The sequence below is a fragment of the Canis lupus genome, chromosome 17 (genome assembly GCF_011100685.1).
Source record: "Canis lupus familiaris isolate Mischka breed German Shepherd chromosome 17, alternate assembly UU_Cfam_GSD_1.0, whole genome shotgun sequence".
Taxonomy (NCBI): Eukaryota; Metazoa; Chordata; class Mammalia; order Carnivora; family Canidae; genus Canis; species Canis lupus.
Window position 1 is genome coordinate 22534026 of NC_049238.1, and position 13946 is coordinate 22547971.

General features: G+C 48.6%; 1 protein-coding gene across 7 annotated transcripts in view; it reads left to right on the forward strand.

Moving 5' to 3' along the window:
• PLB1 (phospholipase B1) overlaps nt 1-13946 on the forward strand; it is a 136965-nt gene that overhangs the window by 81921 nt on the left and 41098 nt on the right. For all 7 annotated transcript variants that reach the window (XR_005372266.1, XR_005372268.1, XR_005372267.1 and 4 more), the window contains 11 exons: nt 351-431; nt 3285-3350; nt 3667-3767; nt 5776-5857; nt 8244-8348; nt 8471-8566; nt 8767-8838; nt 9765-9803; nt 10310-10370; nt 11221-11279; nt 12188-12261. Coding sequence is in view for 3 of the 7 variants with exons in the window: in XM_038561153.1 (XP_038417081.1) it covers nt 351-431; nt 3285-3350; nt 3667-3767; nt 5776-5857; nt 8244-8348; nt 8471-8566; nt 8767-8838; nt 9765-9803; nt 10310-10370; nt 11221-11279; nt 12188-12261 (836 nt within the window). In the remaining 4 variants the exon portion in view is untranslated. The remainder of the gene's footprint in view (nt 1-350; nt 432-3284; nt 3351-3666; nt 3768-5775; nt 5858-8243; nt 8349-8470; nt 8567-8766; nt 8839-9764; nt 9804-10309; nt 10371-11220; nt 11280-12187; nt 12262-13946) is intronic.

Below are 13946 nucleotides of genomic sequence, written 5' to 3' on the forward strand. Positions count from 1 at the left end.
CCCAGGGCGCGATCCTGGAGACCCGGGATCGAATCCCACATCGGGCTCCCGGTGCATGGAGCCTGCTTCTCCCTCTGCCTATGTCTCTGCCTCTCTCTCTCTCTCTCTCTCTGTGACTACCATAAATAAATAAAAAATATTAAAAAAAAAAAGTTAAAAAAAAAAAAAAAAAGAAACAAGGGATCTGGCACCTGTGACCTATGACCTCAGGACCCCAAAGCCAAAGAATAGAAAATATTAGTGTCCATTAAACCCTCTGGTATGTAAACACCCATCCCTGCCAGTGTTCAGCACTTTGTAGTCTTCTTGACTTTGGAGCAGGTCACTAACTTGTTTCCTATTCATTTCAGAAGATAAATTTTCAGGAAGATTGGAAGATAATAACACTGTTCATAGGAGGCAACGATCTCTGTGATTTCTGCAGTGACCCGGTGAGTCTCCAGGCCCTTATCTCAAGATTCCCTGAGGGAGAGATTTCCACACCAGGTGGCTAGAGCAGTGTGGCAGGGTTGGGACTTGGGGCTTGTGGCCTGGGATTAACCCCGAGACCAAGAGTGCATTCACCTCTGTTGAAAGATTCAACAGAGCTGGTTATGAAAATTGATTTTGATTAGGTTTCATTACAGGGAATCTGATCATATCATTCTAGAAATCAAGATAACATTCCAAGGATCTAGGAAAATCAGGTGTATCTTCATAGAGATCATTGTAAGTCAGCTCCTTTTTCCGGCACTGACCTGCCTTACTGTCTCTATTTTGGATGGAAAAGTTGATTTTCTAATGCAAGCATTTAGACAAGGTTCAGAGCCAACTCATTCCAAGCCGAAGGGAACTTCAAGAGCGAGGCTGCTGTGGGTGTGGTGCTTCTTCCTGGAACCCTGGAATCTCTGGGCTGGAAGAAACCCCACAAATCCTAACCCTATTGACCACTCTCCCACCTGTGGCAGGAAAATGCCTTTCCTAGACTCTAGCTGTTTAATATTCCCAGCGATGGGCAGCTTTTTAATTTGCCCTAATTAGTATTATAAGCAGGTAAAAATTTTTTTTTGTAGTGTTTCTTTGTTAAGCCCAGATGGGCCTTCTTATAACTTCTGCCTTTTCTGCCTATGCTGGGCATGCCCGCACCTCTTCTCCATTCAATTCAGCTGACTTTAAAAATAATAGGTTTTTAAATTTTTTTTTATTTTATAAGCAATGCACAGTAGAAACACATCAAAGCACAGAGAAAAAAATACTTTCCATAATTACAGCATCCAGAAATACCATTGCTAACATTTTGTTAAGTGTCTGTGAAAATGGAAAACTTGCTTTATTGTTTGCTAAAAATAGCGTCATTTTGGAAATATTGTTTGGTGGTCTGCTTTTTTTCAGTAGCAATCCATTGGGAAGATACTCCTATGTCAGTAGTCAATTTTCCATAAAATAATTCCTAATGACTGTAGCCCATAACCAATATTGGCTATGCTTAACTGTCCCCAATTATTGCATACTTAGCTTATATTGCTTCTAATTATGCCTGTTATAAATAACAGCAGGAGAAACATCCATCTTTAGATGCATCCACGATTGTTTCCTGATGTATATTCTTAGTAAGACTTTGAAGCAAGACAATATGTACATTTCCCCTAATGTTTTATCATGAAAATTTCCAAACATACTGAGAAATGGAAAGAATTGTGCAGTAAGGGCCCATATACCCACTGCCTAGATTTTATAGTTGTTAACATTTTGCTGCATTAACTTAACATATATTTATCCATCCATCTTATTCTGGGCGGACTTTGCACATTTTCAGTGCTTTGGATACGGATTGCCAAATTGCTTCCAGAATGTTGGTATCAGTTATATCTACTTCCTCATGCTCCATCTGTCCTTGTATGTTATTTGTTTTAATAGCTGCTAATCTAATAAATGAAAAACCTGTATCTTGTTTTCAAGATCCGCATTTATTTGATTAAGGAGGAATAAACCTTTATTTCACTTGTTTAATGCTCATTTGAATCTCTCCTGATTAATTCTATATGACATCTTCTGTTAAGGTATTTATTATTCTCTTACTGATTTCTAAAAACCCCTTGTATTAAGTAAACTAACACTTTCTCAACTATGTTGCCTAATTCTTATTTTCCATTTAGTTGTGTTTATAGAATTATCTGATAAACAGAATGTTTTTAATGCCTAGTAGCATTTGCTGGGTGTGTATAGTATGCCAGGCACTGTACTGGGAGCTAAGCCTCAAGGCTCTGTCCTCAAGGAACTCACAGTTAGAGAGGGAGACACAGACAATTCACCATAACATGATAAGGACAATGTCATGGTGTGGTTGTAGTGATACTCATGGAAGAGAACCCTGAAGTAAGAATTGCCATGGGAATTGGTGTTTTGTAGGGAGGAGAGTCAGGGGTGTATACGGAGCAGGAGAACTTCCAACTAGAGCTAGAAATGAGGACATAAGCAGAAAGAGGACCAGCAGAGCAAAATTTAGGAAGTAGAGAGTCTTGCCTGAGCCTTGGGAACTTCTGCCCTAAGGGGCAATCCTGCCCCCCAGACCCCTCACAGCCTGCTCTCCTGGCATCAAAGTCACCAGAATCTGGGGTTTTCAGACTGTGATGTGACTGGCTCACCATGGGCCTGGGACTGTCACCGAAGCAGGTAGGACCTCACTTCTTGAATGCTACAATTTTGATTCACTTGGTAGGCAGGGCTTTTGGTTAGATTTCAGCCAGAGAAAAGGGTTCTACTTAAATAAAAGCCACCAAGTATGGAGATACAAAGAAATATGATTAAAATGTGTTTATGCTTTGGAAAGGGGGTTCACAGGATCCTCTTCTCCTACCATTATCTCCTTAAGTGATTCAATTGGGCAGTAGATCCCCAGGCTTTTGAGGCTCTAAGCAGAAGAGCTCAGGCCATAGGACCAGAGAACATTCAAGTTGCAGGAGATCTTAGAGGTCCTGTGCTCTAACACCCCATTCTAGAGGGCCCCAGAGATGTGATATGCTTTAGCTAAGTCCCTACATCTGGTTAATGTGAAGTGGATTCAGAGCTTTCCATAACTATGCAGGAGAAAAAAAAAAAAAAGGTTTCCCTGGGGGTCACAACTATGACCAGCACAAGAACAGTGGGATTGGTATGGAGGCTGGCGGCCCCAAAGGCAAACCTTGTGTTTCAGTGTTACCCATTCTGGCTGAAAATCAAGAAGGACGGGACCCAAGACATGAAGTGGCCCTGGTCCACAGAGAGATTGGGTGGTGAATGGTTTTGGACCTTTCCTCTTCCTGCAGGTCCGCTATTCTCCCCAGAACTTCACGGACAACATCAGGAAGGCTCTGGACATCCTTCATGCTGAGGTGTGTAGGCTGGACTGTGTGGCCTCTGAGCAGCTCAAGCACAGTCCTTCTTGGGTCTCAGGCCTGGCCCAGAGGTAGCTCTGGCTTCCTGCCTCCCTTTCTGTGGAGGCCAGCACTGACCATGCTGTTGTCCTGGTCCTGGAAGCCTGAACACATAGGTGTCAACTGGGGGAGGCAAGACAGGAGAGATGAAGGAAGTGAACCACATGAAACACCGCAGATCTGGTATCCAGCAGGAGGGCTGACCCTGGGCCCAGATGAGAGACTGGAGCTGCCAGTCTCAATCTTCCTGGGGACTGGTCTTGCCTTTGCTCAGGTTCCTCGGGCATTTGTGAATCTGGTAAAGGTTCTGGAGATCATCAACCTGAGGGAGCTGTACCAGGAGAAGAAAGTCAACTGTCCAAGGCTGATCCTCAGGTGAGAAGGAAGCTTTGCCCTCTGGTGCCTAAAGTGCCATGGGACCCTTAGCAGAAAGTAACTTTGATTGTTAGAAAGCCCAATGGCAGATGGGAGAAGAGTGCTAAGACCACCGCACTTTCTAACCTGACAAAGCCTATTGGGTTTTCGTGACCCTGGTGAGGGCTTCAGCTACCCTCAGAGTACGTGCTTACAACCCAATCGCACTCCTATTGTCCTGGCAGCTCAGGACACCGTCCAATCCTCCCAGGAGGGAAGAGTCAAGTGTGAGGAATGGAGTGGGCCGGTGTGGGCCAGGCTCCCTGGCCACCACAAGGTGTGTCCAGAGCTTCCCTCTCCTTAGAGGCCCATCTCCAGGACAGAAGGAGCCTCTCTGATGTGGATGTTCTAGGCACTCACAACTGTAGGACTATTGTCACTTGTTAGAGGAGAGCGTGGTCAAATGGGAATCCGGGAACAATCTTCCCTGAGGACAGAGAGCCCTGATCCTGGAAGGCCTTTGAAAGGCCTTCTTCATCCCCAGTCTCCAGAGCCAAACAAAGGTGGCTCCCTCTCTAATATTACACATCTCCATGACCTTCAGGATCAAGACAGCCTTCTAACCCAAGCACGAACGTATCAGCATTCTTCCTGTAAGGCCTTCCGTGGACTGTTAGCCTAGGTCCCGATGGCTGTGCCCCACCCCAGCTCTGTAGCCCTCTACGGGCCCCCACGGCAGCCCCGAGACACCACGTGGTGATTATTCATGTGCCTCTCCCCTACAGCCCTGACCTCTGTCTGAGTCATGCCAGCACAGCACAGGGGCTCCATGGCTGTTTGCTGACTGACTGAATGAATAATTCACAAGGAAGAGATTTGCCCTTGGAAATTAAGGGGTACCTTGGCTGCTACCCTGAAGATGCATGTCAAACCTCACCTGGGGGCCCAGACTGCATAGCCCCCAGCCCCCCAGGGAAGGCCTGAGGACACCATGAGCAGGAGGATGGCTGCGGGATGACACATGCCTATTAACGCAGCTGGTGTCAGGCGTGCTATATTTTCAGCTGCTGACTCATCCTCTGGCTCCCACTTTCTCCAGTCACTGGGCCACACAGGGGGTTCAGTGTATTCATTTCAGAGCAGCTTACCCCAAAATTTCTTACGACCAGTCACTGCAGGGTTTTTAGGCAATTAAAGCTAATGGTTCAGAAAGCTAACGGATTCGCCAGGTCTGTTCTCAGCTCTGAAATGGCCAAGTCACTGACTGTCAGGTTAGGCAGCCTCAGGGTCACCTTGTCCTGCTGCCTCTCTGCTGTTCTGTCTCAATGGTTGTGCTTTCCTTGGAGACACGAGTCTACTCTGAGCCATCCACACTGTCATCCCCTCTCCCGCTTCACCCACCCCCTGGACCCAAAGCCCAGATATGCAAGATGCCAACCAGAGGAGAGGTACAGACTGGACAGAAGCAGTTTAACCAGGGATTAAGAGCTCAGGTTCAGACCAGACAGGCTTGAGTTCAAGTCCTGGCTCCCACACATAGTATCCGTGTGACTCTGAGCAAGTACTTAACCACACTGAGCCTTAGTTTTCTCACCTATAGAATGGGGTTGATAATACAACTTCTTGGATAGCTAAGAGGATTAAAGGGGCTAATCCTATAAAGCTCTTGGCATGGTAAGCATTAGGATGTGTGAGCCCCTGTGTTGATTGTGGGTGTCACTGTTAGTATTTAAAGGTAGGTATGCCTTATCTGTGCTGCATGGTCTGTCCTCATTCATTCTGCAACTCAGCTCTGTAAGTCACTCCTGCAGATGTCAGAAGTAACTGTTTCATTTTCATGAGAAAATGCAGTTCTGGAGAACTTTCTCCAGCTTCACCTGGCACAGTTGGCAGGTTAGCCAGCCGGGACCTCCACTAGCACAGACTCCTGATACCTCCAAGTCAAATATATTCTCAATCTCAAGTCAGTGTCATGCATTCAGATGGGGATCTTGGTAGCATAAGGCCTACTCTTTGGTTTGATCTGCAGGAATCTGTGCCCCTGTGTCCTGAAATTTGATGATAACTCGACAGAACTGGCCTCCCTCATTGAAGTGAATAAGAAATATCAGGTAAGCTGGGAAAGTGTCCTAACACTGAACAGGAACTGCTGTGTGGTTTGATTGCACTGGTTAGAAAATGAGGTCATGCTTATGTTAACTTGACCCCAACCATCCAGTGTGAGGTGTGAGGTTACCACTGACCAGTTTGCAGATTTAAAGACACCCTGAAAAGTCACAGGGACTGTGATTCAGTTTATTCACCTCAAGCTGTAGAGCCAAGTCACTGAACACACTTCACCAAATCTCAGTTCCTGGCCTTACACACACACAAAACATTTGTCCACGGAGAATGTGTGTGTGTTTCTGACTCCTGGCTGAGAAACCCTTTCCACCTAAGACAGTCTAGAGGATTCAGTGAGATAACATGCATTTCCTCTGCCCTCTTCTCCCACGGAAACAGGTGTTTTTGAGGTACACAGAGAGAAAGAGAGTCAGCAGATGATCTCCAGACATCCTGTGGTTTGTTCATTTTAGGCCTTTTTCCGTGCACTTTGACCAGAGCAGCTGGCTCCCTTGATTATCTTGAGTTTCCCCAAAAATAATCATCCAGTCACTCAAGAGGGCAATGGTAGCCTTCTCGCTCTTCTAGAGTAAGCTACAAACAGCTACCAGGGTGGATCCATCCTTCAAATGCATGGATTCCTTGGAGCAGAACCACTTCCCTGCTTTGAGGCAACTGCACTCATCAGGGGTGTCAGGCCTCAGGGGAACGAATACTCTGGGTGACTCCCCAGCTGCACTTCCTTCTGCTATGGGCAGGCACCTCTCTGCCTCTGGTGAGGAAGTCCATGACCCGCACCAGGAAAAGGAAGGCAGCCAAGGCGATGGCCATGAGAGCAAACCTATTCCAGGTGGAATAAGTTCTTGGGTGCAAACAACAAAAACGTATGCAATGCTAGTGAATTGAAGCAGTTGTATTATTTAAGCAAACTGTCTGGAAGAGTTAAAAAGCTTGGATCTGAGGCTGTGCCACCAGAAATCACCGCATCATGAAATTCTAGAGGTCAAGCCATGAAGATCAAAATCAGGACAAAGAACTAGTTCAGTGGAGACACCCTGCTTCTAGGAACAAAATGTAGCTGCCACCCTCAGCAGAGAGGATTCTGTGCTGTCCATCTTCCTAGCACTAGTTCTGGAGGGCCCCTGGCCATGTACCTAAGCCCTAGTGTGAGGGTCATTGGGAGAGCCAGCATTTGTCTTTCTCACCCTGTACAGTGGGGGGCAGGCTGCTCTTATATAGTGGAGTTTTTCCAAACATAGGAAGTGGATTCAAATGCTGTTCCCAGATCTAATCTTCATTACTACTGAGATCTAGGAAAAGTTCATGGTCAGCAACAGGAGGCCATCATGCCTGCTCTCAAAATCCTCTCCCTACTTTCTGCAAAAGCTATGGCTCCCATCACACTCCGCGGAGGTGATCATTGCTATTAATAATCACCATATGCCAGGCATTCTAGGCACTATTTCTTTTCTCAGGAGGTGCATGGTTCCACTGTGAGCCATTGTGGCTGATCCACAGAGTAAGCAGTAGCATTGGAAGGGATGTAAGGGCTCATCGAGGCCTTGCCAAACATTCTTCATTTACAGGAAATGAGGAAATAGAGGTCCAGAAAGGGAAAGTATCTTGCCGAAAGTCACACAGCTACTTAGTGGCTTTGTGCTTTCTTTCTGGCAGACCCTGGGAAAAGTACATGGTGCCTTCTGAAATTACCCCACTAATGCTCCTGACTTCCTTCTCCAGCCAGTCTTAACCCCAAATGGTAGAAATCTGGTAAACTGTGAAATGGCAGAGGCTAACAGAACCTGGAGCCAGAAATGGGATTACTGGTCCTCCTGGAACCGAGTCCAAGTGGGAACTATGAGAGCAACAGCTCTGTTACCCTCCTGGACAGGTGTGAGAGTCTCAAAGAAGTGCATGCAGGAGCATGCATGCTCACGCACGCACACAATGCACACGTGTTATAAATGGGTGTTAAATGTCATTGCTGATTCATCTTTGATTTTCTGAACAAATGTAGGACAGAATAAATTGAATGTAAGGATTATCCCTAAAAGACATTTAATCAAATTCATACCCTGTGCCCCGCCCCTGCCCCAGTCTTTAATCAGAAGCTCTAAAAGGAGATCAAGCTGAAGGTCTTAGGTTTTTCCTTATCTTTCTCCACTCCCCCGCCCCCCAAGCCTAGGTCAAATACATGCAATTGCAGTAGGGGTTGGGCAAGGTGTTGAGATAAAGGCTGATCTAAAAAGTAGCTAGATGGTTCCTGATCAGCTGAGATTTTGCTACAGATTGATCTCAAGGGGCAGACTCTGTTTAATTATTTGGCAGAGAAAGAGATTGCACCAAGCCCGAGCAGATGCAGGGCTGACCCTCACCCTCCTTTGCCTCCCACAGGAAGGGACTCACCAGCTGGTTGAGAGTGGACGATATGACACAAGGGAGGATTTTACGGTGGTTGTGCAGCCATTCTTTGAGAAAGTGAACATGCCAAAGAACTCGGTAAAGAAAGCAAGCGTCGTGGGTAAAGGGGAGCCACATGGTGCCCAGTCAGCTCTGAGTGTCACTATCATGTGTATTGGATGTCCCTATAACGTGGCCCCTCCTTTCTGCCCTGTGTCCAGGAGGGGTTGCCTGACAACTCTTTCTTTGCTCCTGACTGTTTCCACTTCAGCAGCAAAGCTCATGCCCATGCGGCCAGTGCCCTCTGGAACAGTGTGGTAAGATGACTGGGGTGGGGGTGGAGGGTGAGAAGGATTCGCCCTCTGGAGTTTCAAGAAAGACTCTGGCAGAGGCCCAACACTCAGGCCGTGTGATTCCCTGCACCGTAGTGATGACAAACCCCAGTCCTCGTGTCCCTCTGCACTGCCCCAGCCTTGACCTTTCCACTCTTGCCCCCTTTTTCCACTTCTTGTTTTAGCTGGAACCTGTTGGCCAGAAGACAACACAGTATAACTTTGAATACAAGATCAATATCACATGTCCGAACCAGGTAGTGTGACAAGTGCGTCCTTGCAATAGGTCTGTTGGCCTGAGGCATCTTTTCCAGGATTTTAAAGTCTCTTGGGTTTCTCAGCTCATTTCACTCCCAGTTCCCACCCCCACCCCAGACTCCAGGTAATCATCTACAGAGACCCCTCTGGTTGGACCGTAAGGGGTGACAGCCCCCGGTGGCTGGTGGTTCCTAGTGTCCCGTTGCCTCTCCATGTCCCCAGGAGCCCGAGCACGAGTCTGGGCTGCACTTAGCAGGGCACAGGAAAATGGAAGCACCATTCAGCTCTCATTTTGGAGACTAGGGGTAATGGAGAACATCAAGGCTGGGATGGAGCAGAAGGACACCCTGTCTCCATGTAGCCACTGCCTCCATGGCAGGATAGAAAAGCAAGAAACTGAGACCTGGAATAATATCTGCTAGGGCGATGGGGGTGGTGGGCAGTGTGTGGGCTGGTCAAATGGAAGCTAGAGCTAGGAAAGCCAACATGAACTGGGAAGGCAAAGCAGAATCAGACTGGGAACCTCTGAGCTGGAGCTTACATGGGACAGGACATCAAGGCACCTGACTTTCTTGCCTGGCAGGGTAGGAGTGGCAGGGGGTGGCAAGGGGTCTAGGGAGAAGGGGACACACACAGAAGCAGAAAGCGGTGCTCTGCTGGGAGAGGCAGGGGCAAGGAGGAGAGGGAGGAGATACGGGGACCCCAGGCAGCTGGGTGGGAGGCGGAAAGCAGACTGGCTCACCTGGGAGCCACTGCAGGATTTATTCTACTTGTTCCTGCGAGAAGGCCCAGTGCATCCTGGGAGGGAGCCCACGGCAGTCAGCCTGGCAGGGAGGGGCTTGGGAATGTGGGCAGGGGAGGCCCAACGGGTTGTGCAGGAAGCAAGCGGAATTTGCTGGAGTTGCTCATCGCCCTCTTCTCACAGTTCTGGCCGTTTCTGAGCACCTACAGGAACAGAGTGCAGGTACGGGCTTGTTTCTGCCTTTTGGCTCTCTACCCAGCACAGTGGGCAGCACCTGAGCTGGGACTGGCCCAACAAGGTGGGGTGGCATTGTGGGCAAGGGTCCTGATGGGCGGCCGGGGGGATTGATGCTCTTCTGACCGGGCAGTGGGCAGAATAAGCCATATTGGTAACAGCCCAGGTGGAGACCAGCCAGTCAGACCTCTTCAAAGACATAGGTGAAGATAGTTTCCTCCTCATGAAGCTGCTGCAGAAGCAGAGGGGGCAGGGGCTGGGGTGGGGTCACTGTGTTGATGCTCTGATTCTTGCGCTGGATGATGGGGGGCAGCCTGAACTAGGTCAGCTGATCCCCATGTGGGATCACCTAGGGAGGCTTCTACAAGTGTCCTTCCAGGGTGGGACCCAGGAATCGATCTGTTTGGTAAAGCTCTCCGAGCGAGTGTGATGCCCAACCAGACTTTCTGGACCCTTTCAACCCTGAGATTCTACGATTCATTCTGTGCCTTCAGGGTTATGGGAGCGAGCTGCCATGCAGGGACAGAGCCCCTTCTGCCTCGATGCCCACCTCAGGTAAGCCCCTTATGATACACCAGCACCCACGGCCCCTCCGCAAGGACTCAGAGACCAGTGAGTGCTCTGACAAGACTTGGCTGGTGCTTGCCTCCTATCTGAGTGGTTGCCTGGGACAGGTCCCTGCCTTGTCCCCCTCTGCCCTGCAGTGACATCTTTACCCCACAGGACCCAAGGTGACCAGGCCAGGAACTGTTTGCTGCCCTCTCAATTCAGCCTATTAGTCGGCGGTCCCCATACGCTCCCCTTTATTGGCCCAGCCCAGTGATGTGACTTCACTGAGGCCCAGAGCCGGGAGTGGGGTGCCCAGGGAATCCCAAGAGCAAGCCAGCTCTGCAGGGTGTCCTGTGGCCCCAGACTCTGCAATTACTGCTGCCTGCAGTAGGACCAGAAAGTTCCTTGGAGTCTTCAAAAGAGATTTGGGACAGGGAAAGTCCTGGCATGATTATTTCTCAGATTCTTGGTGGAAATCCAGAATGCAGTTCTAAATGGGCTGAACATCAGACCCTGTACCACATCTCAAATGGTCCATTTCTCACAGGGTCCTGCACTTGGGTCACAGCAGCCTCCCACACAGCCATTGCCACTGAAGTGGTAGCTTCCACTCTGCCCTACCTATTGTCCATCCATCCACCCACCCCCTCTCCTGCCTCTCTCTCAGGACCTCTCTTCCCATAGGTCCAAGATCTCTCTGTTGGGTCTCTTATGGGAAAACTCGTCATATGACATCTGCTTCTGTGGCCCAAACACACTTGTGGGCTGCATTTCTGGTCTTATTTAAGTAGGAAGCTCTAGACTCTGACTACAGGTTGCTTCCCACCGACTCAGGTGTGTCTCCCTGTCTTTCCAGTACACACCCTGAGACCAGCAGATATCCAAGTAGTGGCTGCTCTGGGGGATTCTCTGACGGTAAGGACTCTTGGGCCCCAGGTGGGGTGGGAGTGGCTGTACCAGTTCCAGGGCCTGCACCCCTGACTTCCACGTTACCCTGCCCCTCTATCCTGTCTGTCCATCTAGTGGTTTGATTTTGTAGCCACTTTCTCAATCAGCTGTACAAGGGGAAAATCTTTTTCATGAGTGAACTGAATTGTCTCAGACAGTGGGGTTTTTGAACACCTGATAAGACTTTTTTAACAATTACAAAAACATGTCATTTCAACTTAAAAAAATCTTCTAAACCTACCTGTGTGGGTGCCCTCTTCCCTTTGGATTGTGCTTTAAGAATAGCTCAGAGCCTCACGTATATTCCCGCTTTGCACCTACATGAGAAGCAGCAGTCTCCACAATTGTGGCTAAAGCTCTGCTCCTAAGTTCCAAAAAACAGGACTCTCTGATCATCCCAGATGACCACTTTCTGGCAGCACTTCTAAGGCTATAAGATTGCTTCACAGAATGCTCCCGAGGGACAGAAGAGAAATGTGAAGTTTGAGAAGTCTGTCCACTCCCGCCCACTCTAATCTAGAGGCTCCTTCTTCATGCTTCTAGGGCAACTTTAGGAGCATAACGCTGGTAGTAATAATATGGCAGTGTCTCGCATGTGCAAAGCACTTTGGAGTTTTCAAAGCTGTTTTTACATCTATGATCCAATTTGGTCATCAGTACCATCCCATGAGATCAGCAGGTCATGTCCCCAGTAAGGAGGCAGCTGAGACTTAGGGAAGGCAGATAGCTGGAAGGGAGTGTGGTGAAATGCAATCCTGGTCTCTGACTTCCAGCCCAGGGTCTGCTCACACCGCACAGTGAGTGTGTTGGGCACTGCCTGCGTCCCTTTCCTCTGACTTGCTCAATTTCCTATGGATTTTGATGTGTTTTCAAAGGCTGGCAATGGAATTGGCTCCAAACCAGATGACCTTTCTGATGTCACCACTCAGTATCGGGGGCTGTCATATAGGTAATGTTAACCCTCCACTTCCCCCCATCCAGTGCTCGGTCCCAAAAATTGGGTGAAGGGGTTGTCTCTTGTAAATGCATAAATATTAAAGAGCAATGACCAGATCTGGAAGGGGCTTTCAAAAGGAAAACCTATGTATTTCTGCAAAATGTGGCCACATGGTGAGTGGAGAGGATGTATTTTATTGTGGATAACTTTTTTTCTTTAATTGTGCAGAAAAAGAAAACCAGGGTTATTGCCAGACTCCTGGGTCCACAGATCCAACATGAAATGCACCCGAAAAACACCAAACCTCTGAATCTTCACCTGCCTGTTTGCATGTATATGCACATGTGAAGATCTCCGTCTGTCTGCTGTCTATATGTATTTATCTGTGTCGTTCTGTACTCACGTCTCTGCCTTTACCTATATGTACACATCTGTCTGGAAAACCCTGAAATACAACACACCACTTCAGGAGGAAAGGACGGAGACAGACTCACCAGCCCTGAGCCCTTCCCGGGTGCCTGCACCAGACTAGACACTGAGGCAGGTGTGCGAGGCGAGGTCCAGGAAACATAGGCAGATGCTCATGCTCAACTGGCAAGTGCTGAGCCTGGGTGGCTCAGACAGTTGAGCATCTGCCTTCAGCTCAGGTCATGATCTCAGGGTCCTGAGATCGAGTCCTGCAACAGGCTCCCTGCTCAGCAGAGAGTCTGCTTCTCCCTATCCCTCTGCTTCTCCCCATTCATGTGCACGCTCTCTCTCTCTCAAATAAATAAAATCTTGAAAAAATAAAAGATGCCTGAGGGCTACAGGAATAGAGCAGAGGGAGTAGGAAAGCTCCCGGAGAAGGTAGGAATTGACAGATTACCAATTAGATAGATGAGAAAAGGGGCGTTCCAGGTAGGAGGTAGAAATGCTCAGGGCAAGCCAGGTGAGTGGTTGGCTGTGGGTGGGTGTTCTTCAGTTTCTTTCTTTCCCAAAGAAGTTCGTGTTTATGGAGGTTTCGCAGTAATTGGCAATTAGCCCAGAATTCCAAACAAGTAGAACAAGGCCAGCCAGGAGAGGGCAGAGTGCTGAGAAGTTTTGCAGCCAGAGAACATGCTTGCCTCCTCCCTTTCCTGCTAAGTGAATTCAAATGGAACATTTCTTCCAGAAAAGTGAGAAGGAACAGTGTGGGGACGGTTGAGTCTATGGCTGTTCTCTGGCCAACCCTGAGGCCAGCCCCAGAGGGGAAGGTCTTCCCAGGTGGGGGTGCAGGAGAGAGGACCTGGGGCATGGGTAGCAGGAGGACCAGCCTCTGTGGTCCTAGCAGCTCCCCAGCCCCCACCTTTCCCCATCCCCACAGCTGGATTGAGGGCTTCAAACGGGCTGGAACAGAACTGGACCTTGCCTCAAACATTACTGAGGCTGTGAGCACAAAAGAAGCCAGAGGGGAAGAAAGAAAGCAGAGCTATGACATACAATCCAGAAACAGCATGAGCTGGTGCCAGCTGTTTGGGTTTTGCCTAGAGAAGAGGGTGGCTTCAGGTCATGGTGTGGGAAATCACACCTGGTGGTGTGGTACGGGGAAGGGTGGTGACATGCTCCACCCTACAGCCCAATGGGACAGATTCCTAGGATTCAGATACAAACAGGCAGTCTTCTGCTGGCAATGGAAACATTCAGCCTTGCTCTATTTCTCCCTCTAGGGGAGGCCAGGT